Source organism: Eufriesea mexicana, unplaced genomic scaffold, assembly GCF_001483705.2.
Source record: "Eufriesea mexicana isolate 0111107269 unplaced genomic scaffold, ASM148370v2 scaffold484, whole genome shotgun sequence".
NCBI lineage: Eukaryota > Metazoa > Arthropoda > Insecta > Hymenoptera > Apidae > Eufriesea > Eufriesea mexicana.
The window spans coordinates 524,582-545,792 of record NW_016908637.1 but is presented as its reverse complement, the minus strand read 5'-3'; the positions used below and the strand labels follow the sequence as shown (position 1 = coordinate 545,792).

General features: G+C 33.9%; 1 protein-coding gene across 2 annotated transcripts in view; it reads left to right on the top strand.

The window, feature by feature from the left end:
• The window catches only part of LOC108545561 (protein SPT2 homolog), a 53,591-nt gene that overhangs the window by 18,269 nt on the left and 14,111 nt on the right, over positions 1-21,211 (top strand). The window contains exon 1 of one of the 2 annotated variants that reach the window (XM_017897242.1): positions 2,884-2,901. The exons of the other annotated variant lie outside the window; for it this stretch is intronic. Within the exon in view, the coding sequence (XP_017752731.1) occupies positions 2,892-2,901 (10 nt within the window). The 5' untranslated portion in view covers positions 2,884-2,891. Of the gene's footprint in view, positions 1-2,883; positions 2,902-21,211 lie in introns of those variants that run through there. 2 annotated transcript variants of the gene reach the window in all.

Here is a 21,211-nt window from a genome sequence, read left to right as displayed (position 1 = left end):
GGTGTACAGCTGTATTCATTATGAGTCCTAACATACTACCTCGAGACATTTACAGTGTTTTGATAATAGTTCTTGTAGTTTTTGCACTAGTCCTTCGTTCCATACATTGTCGAAAGATTTTTTCCGGGTTAAGAAATTTTCATGTACGATACTGTTTTTCTTTCATAGTACGAATTATATTATTTATTATTCTGTGCGCATCTGTTGTTCAATTATGTCGTAGTTTTGTCTAATTTGAAATTGATGGCCAATTAAATTCTTAGTAACAGTTTTCTCTTAAAGCTTTTTCTGAATACCTATTTTCTACTATTTTCGAGATTATGAGAAGAAGAAGAGATATGGGTCTATAGCATAATGGTAATTTGAGACTTTTGTCTGGTTTTTGTAGTAATATTATGTCTGCATAGATTTGTGGAAGATAGCCTACCCCAAGAATAGCATTTGTTCGATTTGTTAAGAATCTGCTTTCCTCAGCCATAGTTCTTTTCGCAATTTCGTAAAAATTTCCTCTTTACTTACAGTTTCGTGTATCCGTGTTTCATTGTTTCCATTACACGGAAGAATACGTGGTTCGTTTATATATGTTTGATTCGGTAAATGTAAAATTAATCTTTGATTCTCTGTTATGATTTCGGCTTGGTCTCCTATCACGTTCTACCGCGTACAGTGGTTCGATTTCCATTCTGTTTTTGTACGAGAGGAATTGAGGCAAGTGGTCCATTGAGTTCTCTTGTCTTTTGCCATAGAGAATAATTCGTTTTGCCGCTATTGTCTACATTCGTGATTAAATTTGTCAAGTCGGTGTTATTTCTTCTATCGGTTATGATTTTGATTTTCTTAATAATTTTGTTCATCGTGCTTTTATATTCGGGTCATCTTAAAATTTCTCATTACTTCTTTGCTCTTCTTCTCATTTTGATCATGTTTATGATATGTTGCGGGATTTTTGTTCGCTCGAGGTCGCTTGCTTTCTAGTTTGTCGCACGGTATGCCGTCTACTAAATAACGAATAGTCTATTAAATAATGTATTTATTGTATTTTCTTCTCTATATCGGCTGAATCTTTTCTTGTATGTTGCAATTAAGATTCTTATTAACATACACCCGTGAGCAAAGATTCGTCGATATTTGACCCGCTATAATGCCGTATATAAATATCACACGGCAATCAACTTATTTCAAAGCTTAAAGTTTTTATTTTCATATTCAGGGACATACATTTATCCAAAATTTTCTCAAATCGAAGAGTAACGTGAAAAACTGAAGTTACTTTTTTTCTTTTCATTTGATAAGTTGATAGTATGTTAATAATTTATTTCTTGCAATTTATTTTACAACGCGGTTGTGCAGTTTTATGCAGTACGATTTTCTTTTCTCCCTTTAAACTTAATTTTGTCGTTTAGCGTAACAATGCATCGACGCAAAAAAACGACGTGAGAAAGTGATAAGGCAACGGGGAGATAATACACTAACTAAATACACTAACGCAAAATGTCGCTTTTTCGTTTCTTGTATTTTGACCGATCGCGATAGATCGTTGGGTTAGTTCTAACCCGGAAATTAATTCTGTCAAATCTACTGTTTCGATGTTCAGGTTTGTATTTCTATCTCTTATGTTGTAAACTGATGTTTACAATGATTAACTGATCGGTTGGCACATACGTCGTAGTAAGTTTGCTTGATGACTACATTTTAAGATTGTTGTCTATCGTTCATCGATAGATAATTCTTCTCCTTAGAATTGTTTGTTTCCGAACACCAAACCTAACCTAAACATTGTACATTGCGTTGAAGCCCCTAAGATAATGATTTTCTATTATAGCGTTTGAAAAATTAGTTAAAGTTTTGGTCGATATCGCGTGTTTTCTAAGATTTTGTAAGATTTTGTAAGACAGGTTGTCTAACTAGTTAACTCTAGTTACGATTTTTCTAGTACTTGCGATAATCTGACAAGAAATGTTTTAAACAAAAGTTTTGATCAGTTTTTTGGTTAGCTATGCAATGCAACAAAAAAAAAAATGAAATTCTTTTTTCTCGATAACTGTCAAAGTCGTCCTATTTTTTAGATGGGGTTTTTCAGATGGCACTTCATATTTTTGGCTCGATAGCATTGTAGTTCGTATCTGAACGAATTCAACGACTTATCATAGCACGAGTAGCATAAATTATCGACTGCAGATGACCCCATAGAAAAGAATCAAGAGATGACAAATCCGGGGATTGTGGTGGCTAAGCAATAGGATCATAAGTTCCGCTGATCAATGTTCAGCAAACTATGTAGCCCATCCGTAAAGTGCTAAGCTAAGCTATCGCAAGTTCGCATTTTTTCTTTCTTGCGAATTGCTGACAGTTCGTAGATAAGTTTTTAGATAAGTTTCTAGTAATACGACATTTACTCAAGGTCCCTGATTTCAATGTAATTTCGATTGTTAATAATAAACACAAGTTATCACTCATTAACGCCGATTGTCACGTTTTGTTGCAATTTTCATTTCTTTGCTTGCAAAATAATAAAATAATGGTATGCTAGGTCGTTGACTTTGTCTAGATTCGAGCTACAATATTATTAAAGTGACCTTGTCAATTTTCGAAAAGAAGAAAAAGAAAATTTGACATTTCTTTTGGTGCAGTGTATATAGCCTATTGAAACTGATCAACTTTAGTTTAAAACATTTGTTTGTCAGATTATCGCAAGTACTTGAAAATGACTAGAGTTACGTGTGGGACACTGTATATCGTTGAGATGTCAGTGTCATAGTTGTCTAATCTAATGATCACCGTTGTTGCTTGCAATTTATCAGTTTGATATGAATTTATTGATTCATGTTTGAGGTTGCTTTTTATGAAAATTCTCAATCCACCATTTGCTGGCGTGGTGTCTACCGTACGCGATGTATCGTAGTAAGTGTAATCTCCTCTTCTTAACTAGCATTTATTCGTTTCATATGTTTCTGAAATTGTTATAATATTTATTTCCAAATGTTTTATGAATATCTTTAGTTCGATTAATTGATTCTGTAGCCCACTACTGTTTTATCGTATCAATTATCTTTTGCTTTTATTCTCATAACGTGATTAATTTCGTTAGTAAGTTTATCTTTGCCGGCATTTGGCGTGTTAGATTTTCTATTATCATTTCTAGTTTTTGTATGTTAGTCGGCTGTTTATCCTCCAGTTCGTTTGCATCTTGTCTATTGTTTCATTTCGATGCTTTCACGTAGGTCATATGTTTGTGTTGGCGATTGGTGTACGTACTAACGGCTGTGGCAGTTAGTTTGCGGTGGTGCTTGTTTTCTTTTTTTCTTTTTTTCTTTTTTTTATTGTTAGCATTATAATCTGCAACATGATTGTTTCCGCTTGTTAAGACTTATGCATCGTATATCTGTGTTTATTCTGTCGTCTAATGAGCAACTATTTAAAAGATTATTTCAATTAGTTGTACAATACATTCCGTGTATTTATAGCATCTTGCTTGCTTATTACAGTAGCTTTTGTGCGCTCATTCTCGTTGACATCTACCGTACTTGCGGCATATCTCTACCAATCTCATTCTGCAAGATCGATGGTATTGCTTCTCTCATCTTGTCTCATCTATTTTATACGCTTGCTTTATCGTATTCGATGTTTCATTTTTAGCGTAATCCTTTTATTACAAATTGAAATTTCCTTTTCTCTTTTGGTTTAGCACTCTTAGTATTTGTATCTTAGCTCTACATGCTTCGAAGGTTTGCACTTGGAGCTTCAAAGTTTAAATTCCCGTAGCACTTCCTTACCTATTGTTAAATCACTTCCTACCATCTTTAGATCCCGGTTTGTTATTTTAAATAATATTTTAGTGGTCCTGAAAGAAGTTTTTCGGCCTAGGATTTGGGGCCTGGTCTTGTTCGAGACATTAGTCGTTTGCAGCTTGGTAGTGACCGTTTTCTTCGTTCATTCTTTCACGTCATCTTCCACTTCACCTTCCACTTCACCTTCCACTTCACCTTCCACTACACCTTCCACACTTGTTCGTCTTTGCCTATTCAATATTCTCTATCCAATGGGATTTTATCGAAGGCTCTCATGTAACGGGATAAAAGAGTCGAATTTTTTTTTGATTATTTAAATAGATACTTTCACATCTGAAAAATATGATGTAAAAATTTGCAATCAAAATTTTATTCCAGCTCCTGTAGCCTGTGAATTGCAACGTAAACTCGGATGACGTAATTTATGGATACTTCAAATACACTTCACTGTTTCTGGCTATCTTTTCGATGATATCAAAGGCCACATATGACTTCACCTTGATGATTCAGAATTTTTATACTAGAAACTGGCGTGCAATATAACTAAAAAGATAATCAACCGATCCAACTGATTCAAAGCATACAGCTTACCTCCCTGAATGCGAAAACGAAATTGCTCCACGACTCTCAGTTTTCGAAAAATATGAGTTTTTCGAAAAACGCGCAATTTTTGGATAAAGTGAAGGATTACACGAAAACTGAAAATGTTAGGAGGCTCGTTCTTATTTTAAAAGTTAGATAAGAGTTTCTTGAGTTTATCGATATCTATAATTATAATTATTTATACTTGTGAATAATTGCAAATGGTCATCAAAGTTTAAAAATAAACCGCCGAGCAGTTTCTACGCACTATTCTTGCACTTTTACCAAAAGTTCCTTACCAGGTACGAATTTGCTATACGATATCGTATTTTGTAAACTTTTCTGGAATAGAAATCATCGAGAAAAAATATCGGAATGATCTTTAATGTTGATCGGACGGTAAAATATAGGTAAAATATACATTTGCAACGTGTAAACGGTGTTTTGCCGGTACGTAGCTATTGTTCACGCGTTTAGCCTCGGCAGGGCCGTAGTCATGCATACTTGTCACTAAACGCGTGGTCCAATATATGCCGTTTTTTATATGTATGCCACGTATGCTTTCATAAATTTTTTTATATTGATTGCAAAGTCGTTAAAAATTTCTCTCAATTATTTGTAATTTTATACAATTTCGTTATTTAATACAAATGACTTTTTAATAAAATGTTAAAAGAGAAACATAATTGTTTATGCATTACAAGAATTTTATAATCGTAATTATAACGCTTTCCCAATTATGCCAATATTTAGATGTTAATTAATAACTCGATTTGAAGAGAATACAGGGGCTATTCTAGTGTGAAGTGCGTGTTTGTTTAACTTTGTTAGAGAATTTGTTGCGAAGAAACTACTTTATACTTTTTGCAGACAAATTGACAAAATTTATTTCTACCTATTTCAACAACGTTTTACTAGTTAGTTTTTTGAATGAAAAAAAGTTGAAATTAGTGACACTGTATACTCTGAAACATAGTCGCTTTTAAAAGAGGTCGTCTCACGGTGTCCACGATTCCGGCCATTCTGCTTGTATGAAACAAAAGAGAAACGTAAAAGTTTCTTAATTTGTATGAATTTGGCTATAGCAGGTACTAGAACAATAGAAAGAAGTCGACAATTAAAAAAGTGGTGATACTTCTAAGTTCAATTATCGATTTTTCTATATTTTATTAAACCTCAGAGTTTACGTACCTAAAATGTGGAGACAGTTGGTCAATCAGTTTGAGTAAAAAATGCCTTTAAAGTTTATTACATCGATAATGATTATTTATATAATGAAAGTCATACTATGGCTAATTTGTCAGCCTAGGGCCATAGAGCGGATCTTCTTCTTGCTTTTGAACATGTCCTGATTCTTTTGCTCTATTATCGATTCCAATTCTCTTTGCAGCCTCTCTCGAGCGTTCCATCGATTCTATGCTTATCTCGAGTGTTTGCGTAGATTTCAATTTGTTGGTCAATAGTTATGTTAGTAAAGTTATGATACTCGGAAGACCTTCGTTAAATATATTTACAACCAGAGATGTCGATATTTCAATACTTAGGCGTCCACAATGAATATGTTTTCTGTCTCCTGAAGGCAGAATGAGGTGTTCTAGACACTGTTCTGCTTCTGCATTTTTCTTCTTTCCTCTTCAGCCGCTCTCAAAATCATCCGGTTATACACCGTCGATGCCACACTGTGTAAATGTTCGAGATAAGTATAGTACGCGTTGATAGCCAATCCCTGGCTAATATCCATAAAATCATTCCTTCTCTTCCCATTCCTAAAAGCCGCATAACTACTACAATTCCACGATTTACTTGGAATGCATTGCCAATTAGTGGACATGAATCCTCAAATTTCACTTCGCACTTACACTTTATCGCAATTTTGAATCCCAAGTCACGATTGCTGATTCGAATAAGCCGAATATCCTTTTTGTATGTTTTACGAATAATGCGAGATGGTATTGTTGAAAAAACAGTAATAAAATTCGAAATGCCGTAACCAGAATTATTTGATACAACAGCGTTGTCATCCGATGTGTTCTGCAATTTTTCAGTCGACGTGCTTTCATGATGACGTCGCATCCTTGAAACAACCATAACTTGGTTAATTTTAGTAGTTCGCATGTAAGGAATTCAGAGATGTATTTTTGAAACTATATCCTTTAAGAATATGCCAAAGGAAAAAAAAAATTATTTTATCAAAAGTTCACACTAGAATACCTCCTTAAGCATTATTTAAGCATATTTATTTATCAGGACACTCTATCGTGATAAGTATAGGTATCCACATAGCAATTCCTCGGTATAGGACCGATTGGAAATTTTATTCATTTCTAAGCAATTGTGTTGCAGTGTCGTCAGTTATCTTTTGCAGTGTCGTATTGAAACATATTATTTGCATTTATGCATTGAATACTTTATACTGTTATTTCTCAAAAATAAAAATAAAAATAAAATAAGAACGAGCCTCCTAACATTTTCAGTTTTCGTGTAATCCTTCACTTTATCCAAAAATTGCGCGTTTTTCGAAAAACTCATATTTTTCGAAAACTGAGAGTCATGGAGCAATTTCGTTTTCGCATTCAGGGAGGTAAGCTCTATAAGAGTTATCAAATGGATATTACAGATTTGAGAAATAGTTCAAATTTATTGCAGTGTTATTTGAACTATGTTCATTGGATAGTTAAGATGAAACGTTTACGAAAAATTCACTCCTTCTTCTTCAGAATTGCGTATTACTACTTTTCTTGCATTTTTTACAGAAAAATAAACGGAATTTAGGTTCATTTAGGTGCATTGCTTTTTCGTTCTAAATCCAGTGATTGTTATTATTTAGAAATAGCATTGATACCTTTAAGAAATCTTTATACTGCTAATATAATGTAAGGAATAGTCGAAGAAGAAGACTTAATAAGAAAAGAAAGGTCTTCGAAATCATGACACAACGATACTACTATGATTTCTCATTTTGAATGTCAAAAAATATGTAAATTTTTACCGAAACTTGTCAAGTAACTCTTGCAAAATATTGGCTCGAATCATATGTAATTGTCGGTCTTCTGCGCTAACTTTATTTCTTTATTAACCTACAATAGTTGCACACCTTAGTCTAACACGTATTCTTCGTTATTAAATATGACCTTTTCCCATTTATTTGGTAGCTTATCAATTCCCGATGCAAAAAACTCAGCTTGTTTTGATGAGAAAAACGTTCGAATGAATTCTTTTACTTGGTTATCGCTATTGAATCTACTTTTAATCGAAAGAGAAATCCACTTGGAGAATTTTGTATTGCTCGAAACAGATATCAGGTAATCCGTGGGGGCTAGGTCCGGTGAGTACGCAGGATGAGGTAACATATCTTAATTCCAAAATTATTTTTCGTGTAACTCTTGCCGTACGTGGGGTCTATCGTTGTCATGCAAAACCATTTCCATTGTAATTTTTCTTGGACCATGGTCATTGCGCTTTAACCATACGCAAAGAAGAATTTCCTTTCCGTGAAGAAGTGGCTTTGGGTACTAGTAGAGGTTGCTGACCTTTATCTACTCACTGTGTTTTTCGGGTAAAATTTTCGTACGTGACCCATTTTTCATCGCCTGTAGTCAATTTGTCCAAAACTGGATTACTTCTGTTTAGAGAGAAAAAGTAGCAAAGTAGCGACCGCCATTCTATTCGCCTTGTTTTCCTTCGACAAATTCTGTACAACTCACATACGCCTAGTTTCCTGACATTTCCTACCTTTTCCACGTACCGACAAATGGTACGTAAATGGTACGTAAATGGTACGTAAATGGTACAGACTGAGACATTTTCAACTTATCTGCTAATATTTTCACTAAGATTTTCAAAACGTTGTCATCGATATCTATTGACCGTCCTGGTTTAGGTTCATCTTCAAGACTGATATCTCCGGCACGAAACTTCAAAAAACCAATTCCGCACAGTACGTTCTGCAACTACACCTTCACCAAAAACTGTGCATATCTTTTTAGCTCTCGCTGTCGCATTATTACCAGTTTGATGCTACCATAACATCATGTGACAAATGTGTTGTTTTGACATCTTCGTTTCAATTGCACGAAAAATTGTACCGGTACTTGATCTGAGCTTGCCGACTGCTATTTCTCAACTGTTAAACCCTCTAAAATAAGGGAAGCGCAACAGCAAGAACGAACTGCAGGTGATTTGGAATTCTCTAAAAAGTTTATGATTCACTACCTGAACCGGTAATTACTTATGACTCAACCTAATAATATATCGCGTATCATCTGTTTGAAAACAAATATGAATTCCTAGTAATCATTAGTAGTAATGAAAAGTAGATTTTATAAAATATAATGTCTGAATATTCTCTTTCAATTAAAAGTAAATTATAATCAGGACGCTGTACACAAAAAGTTTGTTCGGCATTTATTCTTATTAGCGTCAAAAAACATGCACCACATACATACATGTATATATGTATGTACAATATAATAAGTTGATACCGTTAGTGTTAGAATGGAGCGAAAAATGTAGGCTGTGCTCAACCTTCCATTCCAGTTGGCTTTTTGAATGAACCAGATTACCAGATTACACGACATATAATGATTATATGATAATATGAAGATTCAGACGAAGAGAACGAAGATGACCGAGGTGAGTGTAACAAAATAAAAAGACATGTGCGGACATACAAGAAATCCGTTAATCGTTGAATTAAAAAAGAAAGGAACATATTTAACGAATAGAATGTAATGAAATAGGGTAAAGATAGATAGTTGAGCAACATAATGTACAAGTTGGAAGAAATTAAGATGCGTATCGAGAAAAAATACGTAGACAAAAAGTTTCCCCAAGGTATGGTTTATGCCATTTAAATAGAATAGAATAAATTTCTAATATCGAAAATGCTTTTCTTTGTATTGCATTTATTTTGAAGTTTTGAAAAATGCAAGAAAGAGAAAAATGTCTGAAACATAAATTTGGAAAATCTCAATTATACAAAATTTCAGTTCATTCGAAGCTTTTAACGTTTTTAAAATGTTTTTCGTGTAAGATTCTTGTCGATATCTTTTTTCGGTCAAAAGCCTAATAAAACGTTTAGCCTAAAAAACGTTTCACTAAATCCGTACTTTGGATCCCTTTTCCTCTATTTACCGAGGTCCCATAAAAAAAGTTACGCTTTGAATCAGTGATCTATATACGTTATATCTTTACAAATGTGTAAAGTTTCAAGGATATTCATTTCGGGTCATGATTCGTGGCAAATAAATATCATCGTTTACGTTATATAATAAACCAAGATAAATTATAAAATATTATAATATACAATTTCTTTTACCCCCTCTCCTCCTCTCATCCCTCCCTTTAATATTATGACAGCATTTGTACGATGACGATTATATATATATATACTGTACGAATACTTGTCCCCAGTATGTATAATAGTAAAAAAAATAATAGTAGTGCTGTTTATTATATCTGGTTTTTTCTGTTGCTATTTAATTAGAAGAAACGCTATTTGAAGATTCGTGGATTGTAGCAAAAATAATCGACTTCGGCATGAAATCATATTGTAGTTGCAAGTATGATATTCGCTCAAATCGATTGAAATAGTTTTTGGGAAAGTATGAATGTAAAATTGTCATGTTACGCACCTGACGTATTTGAACAGGATACTTGGCGTATCCGAGTACTTCGGTTGCTCAACATCGTGAATATTACGATAAGATTTAATCTGACAATAAGTGTTACACGAATTAATCACACGGATAAGCAGGTTTTTCAATCAATTCCTTTTATGTCCATCTATTTATCATACTCGATGTAATAATTTTACGTATCTTTCGAGTAAGGCAATTCGGCAGAAACGCCATGAAAGGGACCATGTTATTTAGGATCAGACCAATAGAAAAATTAAATGACCTGTCTAATTCTAACTTGGATCATTCGAAAGATCAGTTCTTCCACTATAAGGTGTTATTAAATTTCTCATACATTGTCATACTTTATTGAAATTTCATAATTTATTGAATGATATTCTTGGATTTAATAAAATCCAAGGATTTAATAAATAAAACAACATACTAATTAATGCAGGTATTTACTAATTTTATAGGAAAATATTTTATAGGTCTTTCAAATCCATCAAGCAGCTATTTACTTTTCTCTTCAATTTAAGCTATTTATATAAGCTGATAATAGCTGAGAGCAATGTATGCATACATACCGCACTAGAATATATCGATTTCAATGAAAAAAATAATTACCAATACAGGATGGTTATTAATACACTAAATAGACAGTTTGAACTTTTTCTACAATCTTTCATACGTAATTTTCTTTCTAATTTCAACGAACTTTTCGAATGTAAGTTCTTTGGTAGTATCCTTGTTTCAATTTCTAAGGTACATCGCGACGATTAGTTATTTGTTCGATTGTTTCATCTATTGGATTTAATCGAAAGAGTATCACGAGTATTTTCGATAAAGAAAAATGCATACATTATGCGTGTTATGTTATCTAATATTTCGAAAGATTTTCAAAAATATTTTACGTTTAACTGATTTTTTTCTCTTATATATGCGTGTACGTTTTTACGACACCTTGATCCACGAGTCGAATTAAAGTGATATCTGGTGGTAGTATTATTATTTTCACTCGCGAATCACTGTTGCTTAAGATGCTTATCTACCTATTTAAAACCTTACTTACCGTTACCATTACCGTTTGCCATTAACAATATAGCATTAATAACAATAATATTTTAAATGGTAAATTTTGAGATTCGAGACTCGAAAATGAACTTGTTACGATGCATATCCGTTCTTTGAGAATAGCGACAACTAGTTAGACAAGCTTTGCAATTCGATTTTTTTTTTACTCCATTTGATTACTCGAAGTTTTAGACTAGCTCTAGATTAGTTCTAAGTTAGCTTTAAATTAGCTTTATAATTTCATATTTTTACGGATTTTCTAATACTCGTGTTTTTAATTTACAATTGTCAACAGCCCTCACCTTCCAGGATTAGAGTTATCCTATCTTTACATATGTTTTTTTTTTTTTTAGAAACATTCTTTTCGTTCACTATCGTATCGTATCGTATTTCTAAAAAAAGAAGACAGAATCAATGGTTTCTTCCGGCTTTCATCTTGGAAAACATATTTACATATTTTGGTTGTATTCTTGTTCTTCTATCAGAAAGATTTTTCAAGACCTTTCGAGTCTTTTGAAATCTTTTATTTCGTTTATTTTATCGTGAATCCATTTCTTTCCGATTTCATATTTTCGGTGAAGTAATTATTTTAGGTTAAGTACTTTGCCACTACTTGCCACCACTTGCTTGTGAGATACAGGTATCGTGATATTCGTCGCAATATTCATCGCATTCCTATATTCTCATGTTATATCGTGTTCATCTGTTTCTATATATGTATGCTTTCTATTGAAATACTTAATCTTTGTGTCGTGGGTTTAGCAGGATCGATATTGCATATACGTGTTTCCCTTTAATATTTCCGAAACGATTATCAACTCTTGCTAGTATATCGCTACGTAAAGTTCTAACATTTCACAATTTTGTAATAGAATTCTGTAATAGAATTCTGTAATAGAATTAGCATTATAAATAGGTTTATCTATCTATAGTGTGGTAAAGGATCGGGTTTATAGAAATTTAACTTTGTTCCGTCCCGGAGAGCGTGTTTATAACATGATTTTATTTTAAGGCTTACACTTTTAACAGATCTAACGGTTTATTTTATATTTTATAAAATGCGATTGCAATTCCGGAGGTTAGATGTGCGCCTCGACGCCGTTCTAGCGGATTAAGTTTATAAAGGTAAAGCAAAGTTTAGGAATTCTACAAGTACCAGACGCGACAGATGGGACCCACTTGTGACAGACCCAACAAGCGACGGACGGACGGCACTTATAAATTACGTCATTGACCATCAGAAATCGGCTCCTTGACAGTTTCCTACTCCTTAGCCAAAGGTTCTTATGTCACATCCTCTGTCCAATTAAAACTCCTTACTTTTCCACCACGAACAGTTATTTTACCCAATCAGAACTGAACTGGAGAAAACACCGGACAGAACACGACGAGACACGAGTTAGAGCAAAATCGAGAAGTCAGTTCGTCTTCGGCACCGATCCTTAAAACATCTTAATTACACATACAAACGCGTGTTCGAAACGGCACTCCGTTCAACGTCTCCATCATAACTATTCTATACTTTTCTGTAAATAAACACTCTCCTTTGACCACACATTCTGGATCCTTATTATTACAATTAGTCACGCAGTATTAGTTTGGCGCGTGATAAGCATTCTTGGAAATCGAAGGGATTCGATACGATGGGACGCTACAAACTTTAAACTTTGATTATATTTTATTCTCTTGCGGTACAAGTGTGCGGAGGCTTGAGTCTTGTGAGGTGCGTGATGCAGACGGTAGATTGTCGAAAGAGAGTGCGTATCCTCGAACCGTTTAGCCAGGTTCTTGTAGGCCCTATCACGACCCATTGCGTCACTCGGTCCTGCTTCGAAGATCGATAATCTTGATGGTCCCTCGAAGCAAACATAGATCTCGATGCAGGGTGACGCCATCCAAATAAAGACTCCTCTCACAATAGGTTTATCTATCTTTTAATCTGATAACTATTATTTGAAGCAGTACGTACAATCAAATTCAATCAAATCTATCCATAAATCCACATTTACGCGTTACACATTAACACGCATTTACAGAAAATAAAAGCTTTTTTTTAAGTCCTTTGCTTGAATTTAACGCGTTTCCTGCCGAGCAGTTTTCCCCACGAAACGAAAAGTTTTACCATACATCAATTTTAACCACCGGTAATATATACCATGGTATATATGGCACAGAACGTGTTGAATAAATTTTTCTCTGTAATTTGATATCTTTTGTTCGATACGTGTATGAAATTTATAAATCCCTTATCGAGGGGGGGGGGGTGGGGGGGAGAAAGAAAAGAGGAAAAAAAGAAAATACCGAAAATTGATGAATATTTATACGTATCATCTTTATTGAAACGTACGTAATTTCTTAATGCAAGAGTTGGTAAGAATATGCGAGCTCCGGTTACCGATAAGGCGGCGTGGGCGAGGAGCACGTAGAAATGATAACCGGAGTCTGAAATGGAAGCGGCGATCCGCTTGATCCTCGATGGATGAATAAAGGAGGCCCATGTTTAAAAGGGCAGCACGAGGTGCTAGCCGGACAGTTGTTTGAGAGGAGTTATTGTGAGAGAGTTTACGGGAAAGACGAGAGCGTGCGTATCTCATAGCGAAGAGAAGAATATCGAATCGGCCGCCGAGAGTTAGACTTGTGATCTATCCCTCGTTTAGTAAAGCCCTTACATTAATTTCACCTAATGTTTTCATCCTTTACACGAATTTTTCCTTTAAACCTTTTCACGAATTCTTGCTGTTATTGCAGAACATACACATATATGTCTTCCACTGCCGTTGGCGGCGACTCGCACGATAAACTTCGTTTTTTAACTGCTCTAACTTAGCTCCCCAAAGGAAATAGTCGAGCGGCGTTAAATCTGGGGAACGAACTGGCCAAGCAATGATATTGTTATTGCCACGTCCGATCCAAGGATTAGGGACACATTTCTATTTTGATAATAGCTCAGGAATTATATATTTTATATTTGCTATAATACTCTTTTTTTATCTAGAATTCAATGCTTTATCTCGATTAGACTACTATATGACTCCCTGGAAATCACGCAACATCTATCTTGTTTTTCAAGCTTCTGAATCTTATTTAGAACTTTTCCGAAAACAGTTTTTAATAGTTTTTTCTGAGACTTGCTTTTCAGACAATGTTAACAGATGCCGTGAATTAAGAAGTACGTATTTGTCTGCAGCTTTCAATGTTCTTGCAACTTCATCGTATGGCCGTATTAATGCTGTAGTAATGCTGTAGTATTCGAAGATAAAAAAATCATTTCGATGTTTTCTTTAACGATGAATTGTTTATACGTGTTGTGAAATGCTCTATCAGCAAGACGTTCTTTCTTTCGTTTTAATCGATCACGTTCCACTCAATAAATCGTTGATAATGATATTTGCACTTAAAGAGCAATCAAGAGCTTTCTTTATTTCTCCCTATCACTAGAATCCCTAGAATTGCTAGAATTAGTAGAAGATCTGGTTTTTCACCTATCGTACTAACGCAACAATGAATTGTTACCCGCTCTAAATTTAAATGAAATTAATAAATTTCATTTTCAAACAAGCAAGTATGCTTAGGCATTGTACGAAAATAAAGCCCTATATTTATAAAGCATTAAATAAATATCCTGGGGGCGAATATTCAGTAATAATTTTTGGCCACTTTGTCTTTAATCAAATTCATTAGTTGCTAAGAAATCGACACTTTGTTCTTCACCATAAACACGTTTATAAACTATATCTTTTTGCTTTTACCATCCGTCGAACCATACACTGGTTGCAATGAAATCTTCCTTAGCTCATAGTTTTCGCTAGTTAGTTAGTTCCATTAATCGTGGGATCCTTTTCGCCAACATTGCTAAATCAAATTTTTTACGCTAATTCAACTTGGATCTCTTTCCGCATAATCATTCTCTCTTCCGGTCCATGTACTCTCGTTCCATGTTAGAAAATGAAAAAATTTCTATTTTTCATCTATCTTTTTTTTTTAACTTTGCACGAGAGTGGTTGTGAAATTTTTTAATCTTTTTAAATACTGCATTACGTTAATTTATTTTTCACAATTATCATAGCATCTTAGAATTCTTCGCTTTTGTCGAAGAGATAAATCGTTACGCTTTTGCTTTTCTTATTCTGCCATAATGTAATAGATTTTTGCTAACTATGTAGGAAGAGGTAAATATCTCTTGTATAAATCGCCTAAATATAAATCACTTGTATAGAAAAGGTTAGATGAGTTTTAGATCTATGTTATAGAATTCGACGTTTTCCTTTTTCTCTTCGACGTTTTCCTCTACATTTAACATCCTTACGGCTCGAGTTTCCGAGATATTGGGAAAAAAGTGTAACAGTATTTTCATCCACGTAAGCGGTGTGTTACCCGTTTCACATATTTAAAAGCATTATAATTCACTAAGAAATATTTTTTAACTAGGCTAAAATTACGATTAAAATTAAAATTAGATAGGTTGGTATAACTTTTTTTTTTTACAACTAAAGGAAAACAAAGGTAAATTGGTTAAAATTTATAATTCTGCATCGCTTACTCGATACACTTTTCCTTATACATCCATCTAAAAGTGTGCCGACACGCACGGTATACGTATCTTGTTCACAGTGGAACAACACTGTGAAAAACAATCTTTGATATTTACATTCACCATAGTTTTAAATATAAAAATATTTTTTAATAGATTTCAGAGTTGCGTAAATTTTTTTGAGTACAATCCAACACACGCGCGCGCGCGCGCGCGCACACACACACACACACACACACACACACACAAGACGATATTTCTGTTACCGTTGGTGATGCGCATAAATGCTTAAGATAAAATTCGTTTAATTAAAAGAAACACGTGTTGCTGTGCGAATCAGTTTCTTCGCGAGTTCATATATTTCGTAATTTCACGGTTATTGTTTCTTTTCTTTTGCTTAAAAAATATTCAACGACTTAGATATCGTGACCTTCACGAGACCTTGAGTACGAAAAAGTACAAAATTTTGGCAATACACAGATAATGAAATAAACACGAAAATGAGTTTAGCAATGAAAAATTTATCGTAACATACGTTCAAAATGATTTCCATTTTTCTATAGATTTGTTAATGCGATCGTTGAAAAAAGTATTGCGCGTGTTACAAGAAGAGCGAGCGTAATATCTCCAAGTACCGTATTGTTGAAACTACACAATTTGACGGAAATGAGAGAAACATGACATAAACATGGAAGTCTTGGAGCAACACGGATGTGATGATCTTCTGTGTCACTTCGTAGACACGTTACTCGTGTTATGATGAACTGGTTAGGTTAGGTTAGGTTTTATCTTCGACAATGCAACAGTGGCAAATCGCATTAATAAATGTTTAAAGATAAGTGGATATCGTTTTGAACGTTTATTACGTTTTATTGCGATTTTTTATTGCTAATCTCTTTTTGCCAATTATTATGCTTGTCTTTTTGGCATATCATTTGCAAAAATGTTTGATTTTTCCGTCCTGTAGATCACACGAAGATCACGATGCTATAGACTGCTCGATGTCTCTCAATCGAAGCTACTATGTTACAATAATAAAAATATGCAATCCCGTTAAACAAGAAACGTCGATGATCTCGAAGTGCAGAAAAATTTAGCCTTGAAGCAAGAAAGAAAGATATTTCCACCGTTGTATGTGTCTGTTCGAAGCAAATAAACTTTTCCTCGGGTATTTCTGGTTATATCGCTAACGGTAACAAAGATATCGCCTGTAACAGAGTTAAACCAGTTTTCTTCATTGTAATCGTAATGTTGCGATGAACGAATTTGCATCAACGAACGTAGAAATGTATATCTAGCTGTTCTCGGTATTATGATAAAATTCTTGTAAACAGAGAAATCCCTTAAACGAGTATGACATTTTTATAGGTACATGTTTATGCAACATAGCTAATACTAAATTAAAGTTAAAAAATTGTTCTTTAGGCAAGTGTTCTCTCTTGCGTATACTATGCTCTTGTATCCGATGGTCGTCGTTGTTACTCGGTATCCTCGTTTTCATGCTTATTCAGCTACGTTGCTAACCTAGGTATCTTCGCTGATATACGTTAACGAGTTATTTGATTTTACAATTGGATTTTATCGTGGAATTGGTTTTCAATGTATATAACGGAAGAAGTTTAACAGTGCGACTGTGCGGTGGCGAGAGAGTCGATGAGTGTAAATATTATAGTATGTTAGATAATTACGTACGATTTGCAATGAAATAGGTCGAGTGCCAGTGAAAGAGAAGAACGTGTGAATATTGAAAATTTCAAGTGCGAATATATCATTTTCGCGTTATAATTCGCTCACGGTTATTATATAATTTAGTTAGGATCTAGTAAAATTAAGCAAAAGAATTGATCAAGCCAGATATTAAAAAATATCAATTTTATAATGGATAGCGAGCAAAGTTCAGAGAACCTAAGCTGCTATTAGTATGGAAAGACTAAATCTACGGGACAAAGTATAATTTTGAAAAACAAGAAAAAATGAAGAAACGATGCGGAAGAAGTTCGATTAGGCTTCCACAACTTCATGGAAAGGTACAATAATAATGCTGTATTGTATAATTCTGTATTTGCGATATTACTCTAAATATTTTGATAGAAACATGAAACTTACAATTGCAAATCATTCAGTGATGGTATCTTTAGTATATCATATACCGCGTCGCAAATGTGCGTGTTTTACCGCCAGACAATTTGAAATTTCAAAAATATCGAATTTGTTTTTCTTAAATTGTAGTCCGAATGAAGTCTTAAAAGTAATGTACGAGAGGTTCCCCAGCCTTTAAAACTAATTATCTTTCGATGTAAGGAGTGTGAATCGCGATCTCGCATGCCGTAAAACATCGACATATGCATAACAGTTTGACGTTACAGTCTATAGTCTATAGTCTATAGTCTACAATCTATAGTCTACAGTCTACAGTCTACAGTTTACAGTCTAAAACATCGACATATGCATAACAGTTTGACGTTACAGTCTATAGTCTATAGTCTATAGTCTACAGTCTATAGTCTACAGTCTACAGTCTACAGTCTACAGTCTACAGTTTACAGTCTACAGTCTACAGTTTACAGCCTACAGTCTACAGTCTACGATCTACAGTATGGAGAAGATTCTAAAGACCGTTTTCAATAAAGGCCTTTGTAGTTCTAATATTAATTATGAGCAATATGAATATAATCATGGAACCATTACTAGCTATTTATTTACTATGCAACACGCTCTACGAGGGAAGGATTAAAATAACTAATGGACGATCATTTGCAAAATCTGAAACGACCTTTTAGTTTAGTTTACTACTAATTTAGATTCAATCTTTCAGCCGTGTAATAGACTGAAGTTGAAGCAGATGGTCATATGTACGAGACAAGACTGACTGGTTAGCGATGAATTAAGGATACGTATGAAATATTACGTTCCAAAACTTGAAACAAGTTTTCCTCCAAACATTGTTTCTACAATATAAACGGTGCGCAGGGTATTTCGAGATCTTATCAACTTCGCAGATATCTTTAGCATAGTATTTGTTAGATATTGACGTTCGACTTGTTAAAAATTGTTAACAATGTCGGAAAATATTAAGGTAAGACTTGGATATGTTTTGCGAAAATTCAATAGGTTAACTCTATAAATAGCTGCCATTTTGATCAGTTTTACAAATATTGAAATGTTTGAACGCGAATGCCTAGAGAGTATGTTATAGTTATAATCCATTTTAATTTTCTTATCTCGCTCACCCCATCTTACTGAAATCCTACACACCGAAAGGCCATATTGAAAAAAAATAACTTCCGAATGATGACATCGCAAAGTTAAATAAGGAAATTTTTTCAAAAACTTAATGTTGTTTTACATAGCTCATAATACGTTGAAATAAGTCTCAAAATCTGTATATCGATCAAGCGTTTACTTTTTCTCCGGTGTTCCTTTAAAGTATCATTAATTTTTCAGCTCGTCAAACTATCCTGCCCTCTTACAAAGCAACCAACAGCATATCCTATATTGGTAAGAGAATCGTTCGGGTTAGGTTTTAGAAATAAAAAGTTCCAAAAACACCTGTCCCCTATTTTCGCTTACAAAGTACGTGTATCGATCTGTATGAATGTGAATTGAGATTTAGCATTTTATTAAAAATATATTTATTAAATTAATAAAATTAGATTAATTTTTCTAAAAAATTTCTACATGTCTGCGTTCCCCGTTTAAAAAAGGTATATTTTGGCGAAAGAAGTTTACCACTAGTCCTTTCCATTTCTAAGATGTTCCAAAGGATATGTTTCCCTAATTTTTTCGCTGCTGTTTTTCATATATGTATGCATACATACATACATACATACATACATACATACATACATACATACATACATACATACATACATACATACATACGTACGTACGTACATACGTGTGTGTGCGTGCGTGCGTGCGTGCGCGCATGTGTTATTTTTAATATGGACGATGGCCGATAAAAATAAAAATACATGAGAAATGTTTTTTTCATAAGTATCTCCTATATAAATCTCTTCAAATTCGGTGTGGGCGAGTTGTTGAATATTTTCCCTCGTAAGGAATATTGCGAGCAAGTTGAAACGATATTTGAAACTGGAATCTTTCTTCTGCAGCAGGTATGTAATTGCGATGTGACTCTGTTTACTGGTTTGGAAAAAATGCCATTTAGAGTGTATCGTATGAAAGATGAATCTACCGGGTTTGCTCTCAAGTCAATAAAGTCCTCCAAGACTTACGTGTCTATGCTTTATCTACGCATGTGTCAGTCCCTCCTCGTCTCGTCCTCGTTTGGCTAACCCAAGTATTTCACTTCATTGTCTTATCTCATTGTCTTACCTTAAAGAGAAAAATCATCCATTGGAGGTTCTTTTAGTCGTGAACGATACTTCAATTCGCTCTTCTAATTTCATAGATGATTTATTTCATAGTTGTAAAGTCCATAAATAAAGAAATGATCGCAAGTTTATAAAAAATGCTTTACACTAAGGAATTATTTGGGAAATATTTCAAGACCTCCAGCGATATAATTCTAAAAGATCATTCCAATACAGCGGATGCCAGACTTTCACTTGTAATTGTTTAATAGGTAGTGTCGGTTGTACTTGAAAGTTGTTAGGACCTAACGTTGTAAATTCAATGGGCTTCGAAAATATTCAATAGTCGGATAGATAACTTATTATACATGAAATTACGTATACATATGTACACTTATACGAGGTTAAAGATCAACGAAGATAACATAAATGGTTCGATGAAGGACTACATACAAGCTGCGTAACAAGAATGCAGGTGCATCGAAGCAACAGGAAGCTTTCTGTCATGAAATTGAGGACAAGGATTAGAGGATAGGTTTTAGAACATTCTAGTTAAAGATCTTTTAGAATTATTCTTTTATTGTTAGTGGAATGTTCTTTTGTTGTTCCATCTTTTGAAAGATTATGACTCAGATATCGCTACTGTAAAAAGCAATTTTAATCATCGGTAATAATACCTCGATTACATATTTCCGAAAACTTCAAAATCCGCAATGGGAAAGTTAACCTTAAATTGAATCTTTAAACGACTTTCCATAGATCAAATTCGCACAGGATAATTAAGAGAAATAAAAACAATCATTTTTCTCCCTCTATCTCCAATAATTTTTCACAACATTTTTCTAAACATACACGTGTACGTGCAATGTATAAAAATGAAACATAGGAACGCTTCCTTTTTTATCTTCTAGGTATATTTGTACTTAAGACTTTTTATTATATTCGAGTGGTAACTTTCTTGTTACTATCGTAGCTCGAAACATATTATCTTTAACCCTTAGAGTGCTGAATACTCGCGGCCTATGTGGTCCGTACGGACGGCGCGCGGCCACCGCTGACGATCGCTGTGGACGGAATACTTTTTCGCTAGACTGAACTCTGTTCATGAACTATTCTAAGCGCAAATCGTAATAAGTTGTAGTAATTCTTTCGCACGAGATTAAATGATTCAAGAGCGTTATTTTTTAGTATTAATTCTTTATTATTAACATTGAAATTTAAAATAAACTAAAATTTGTGTAATAAAATAGAAAACAATAAACTAGAAAACTAAATTTAATAAATATAACGGAAGTCAATAAT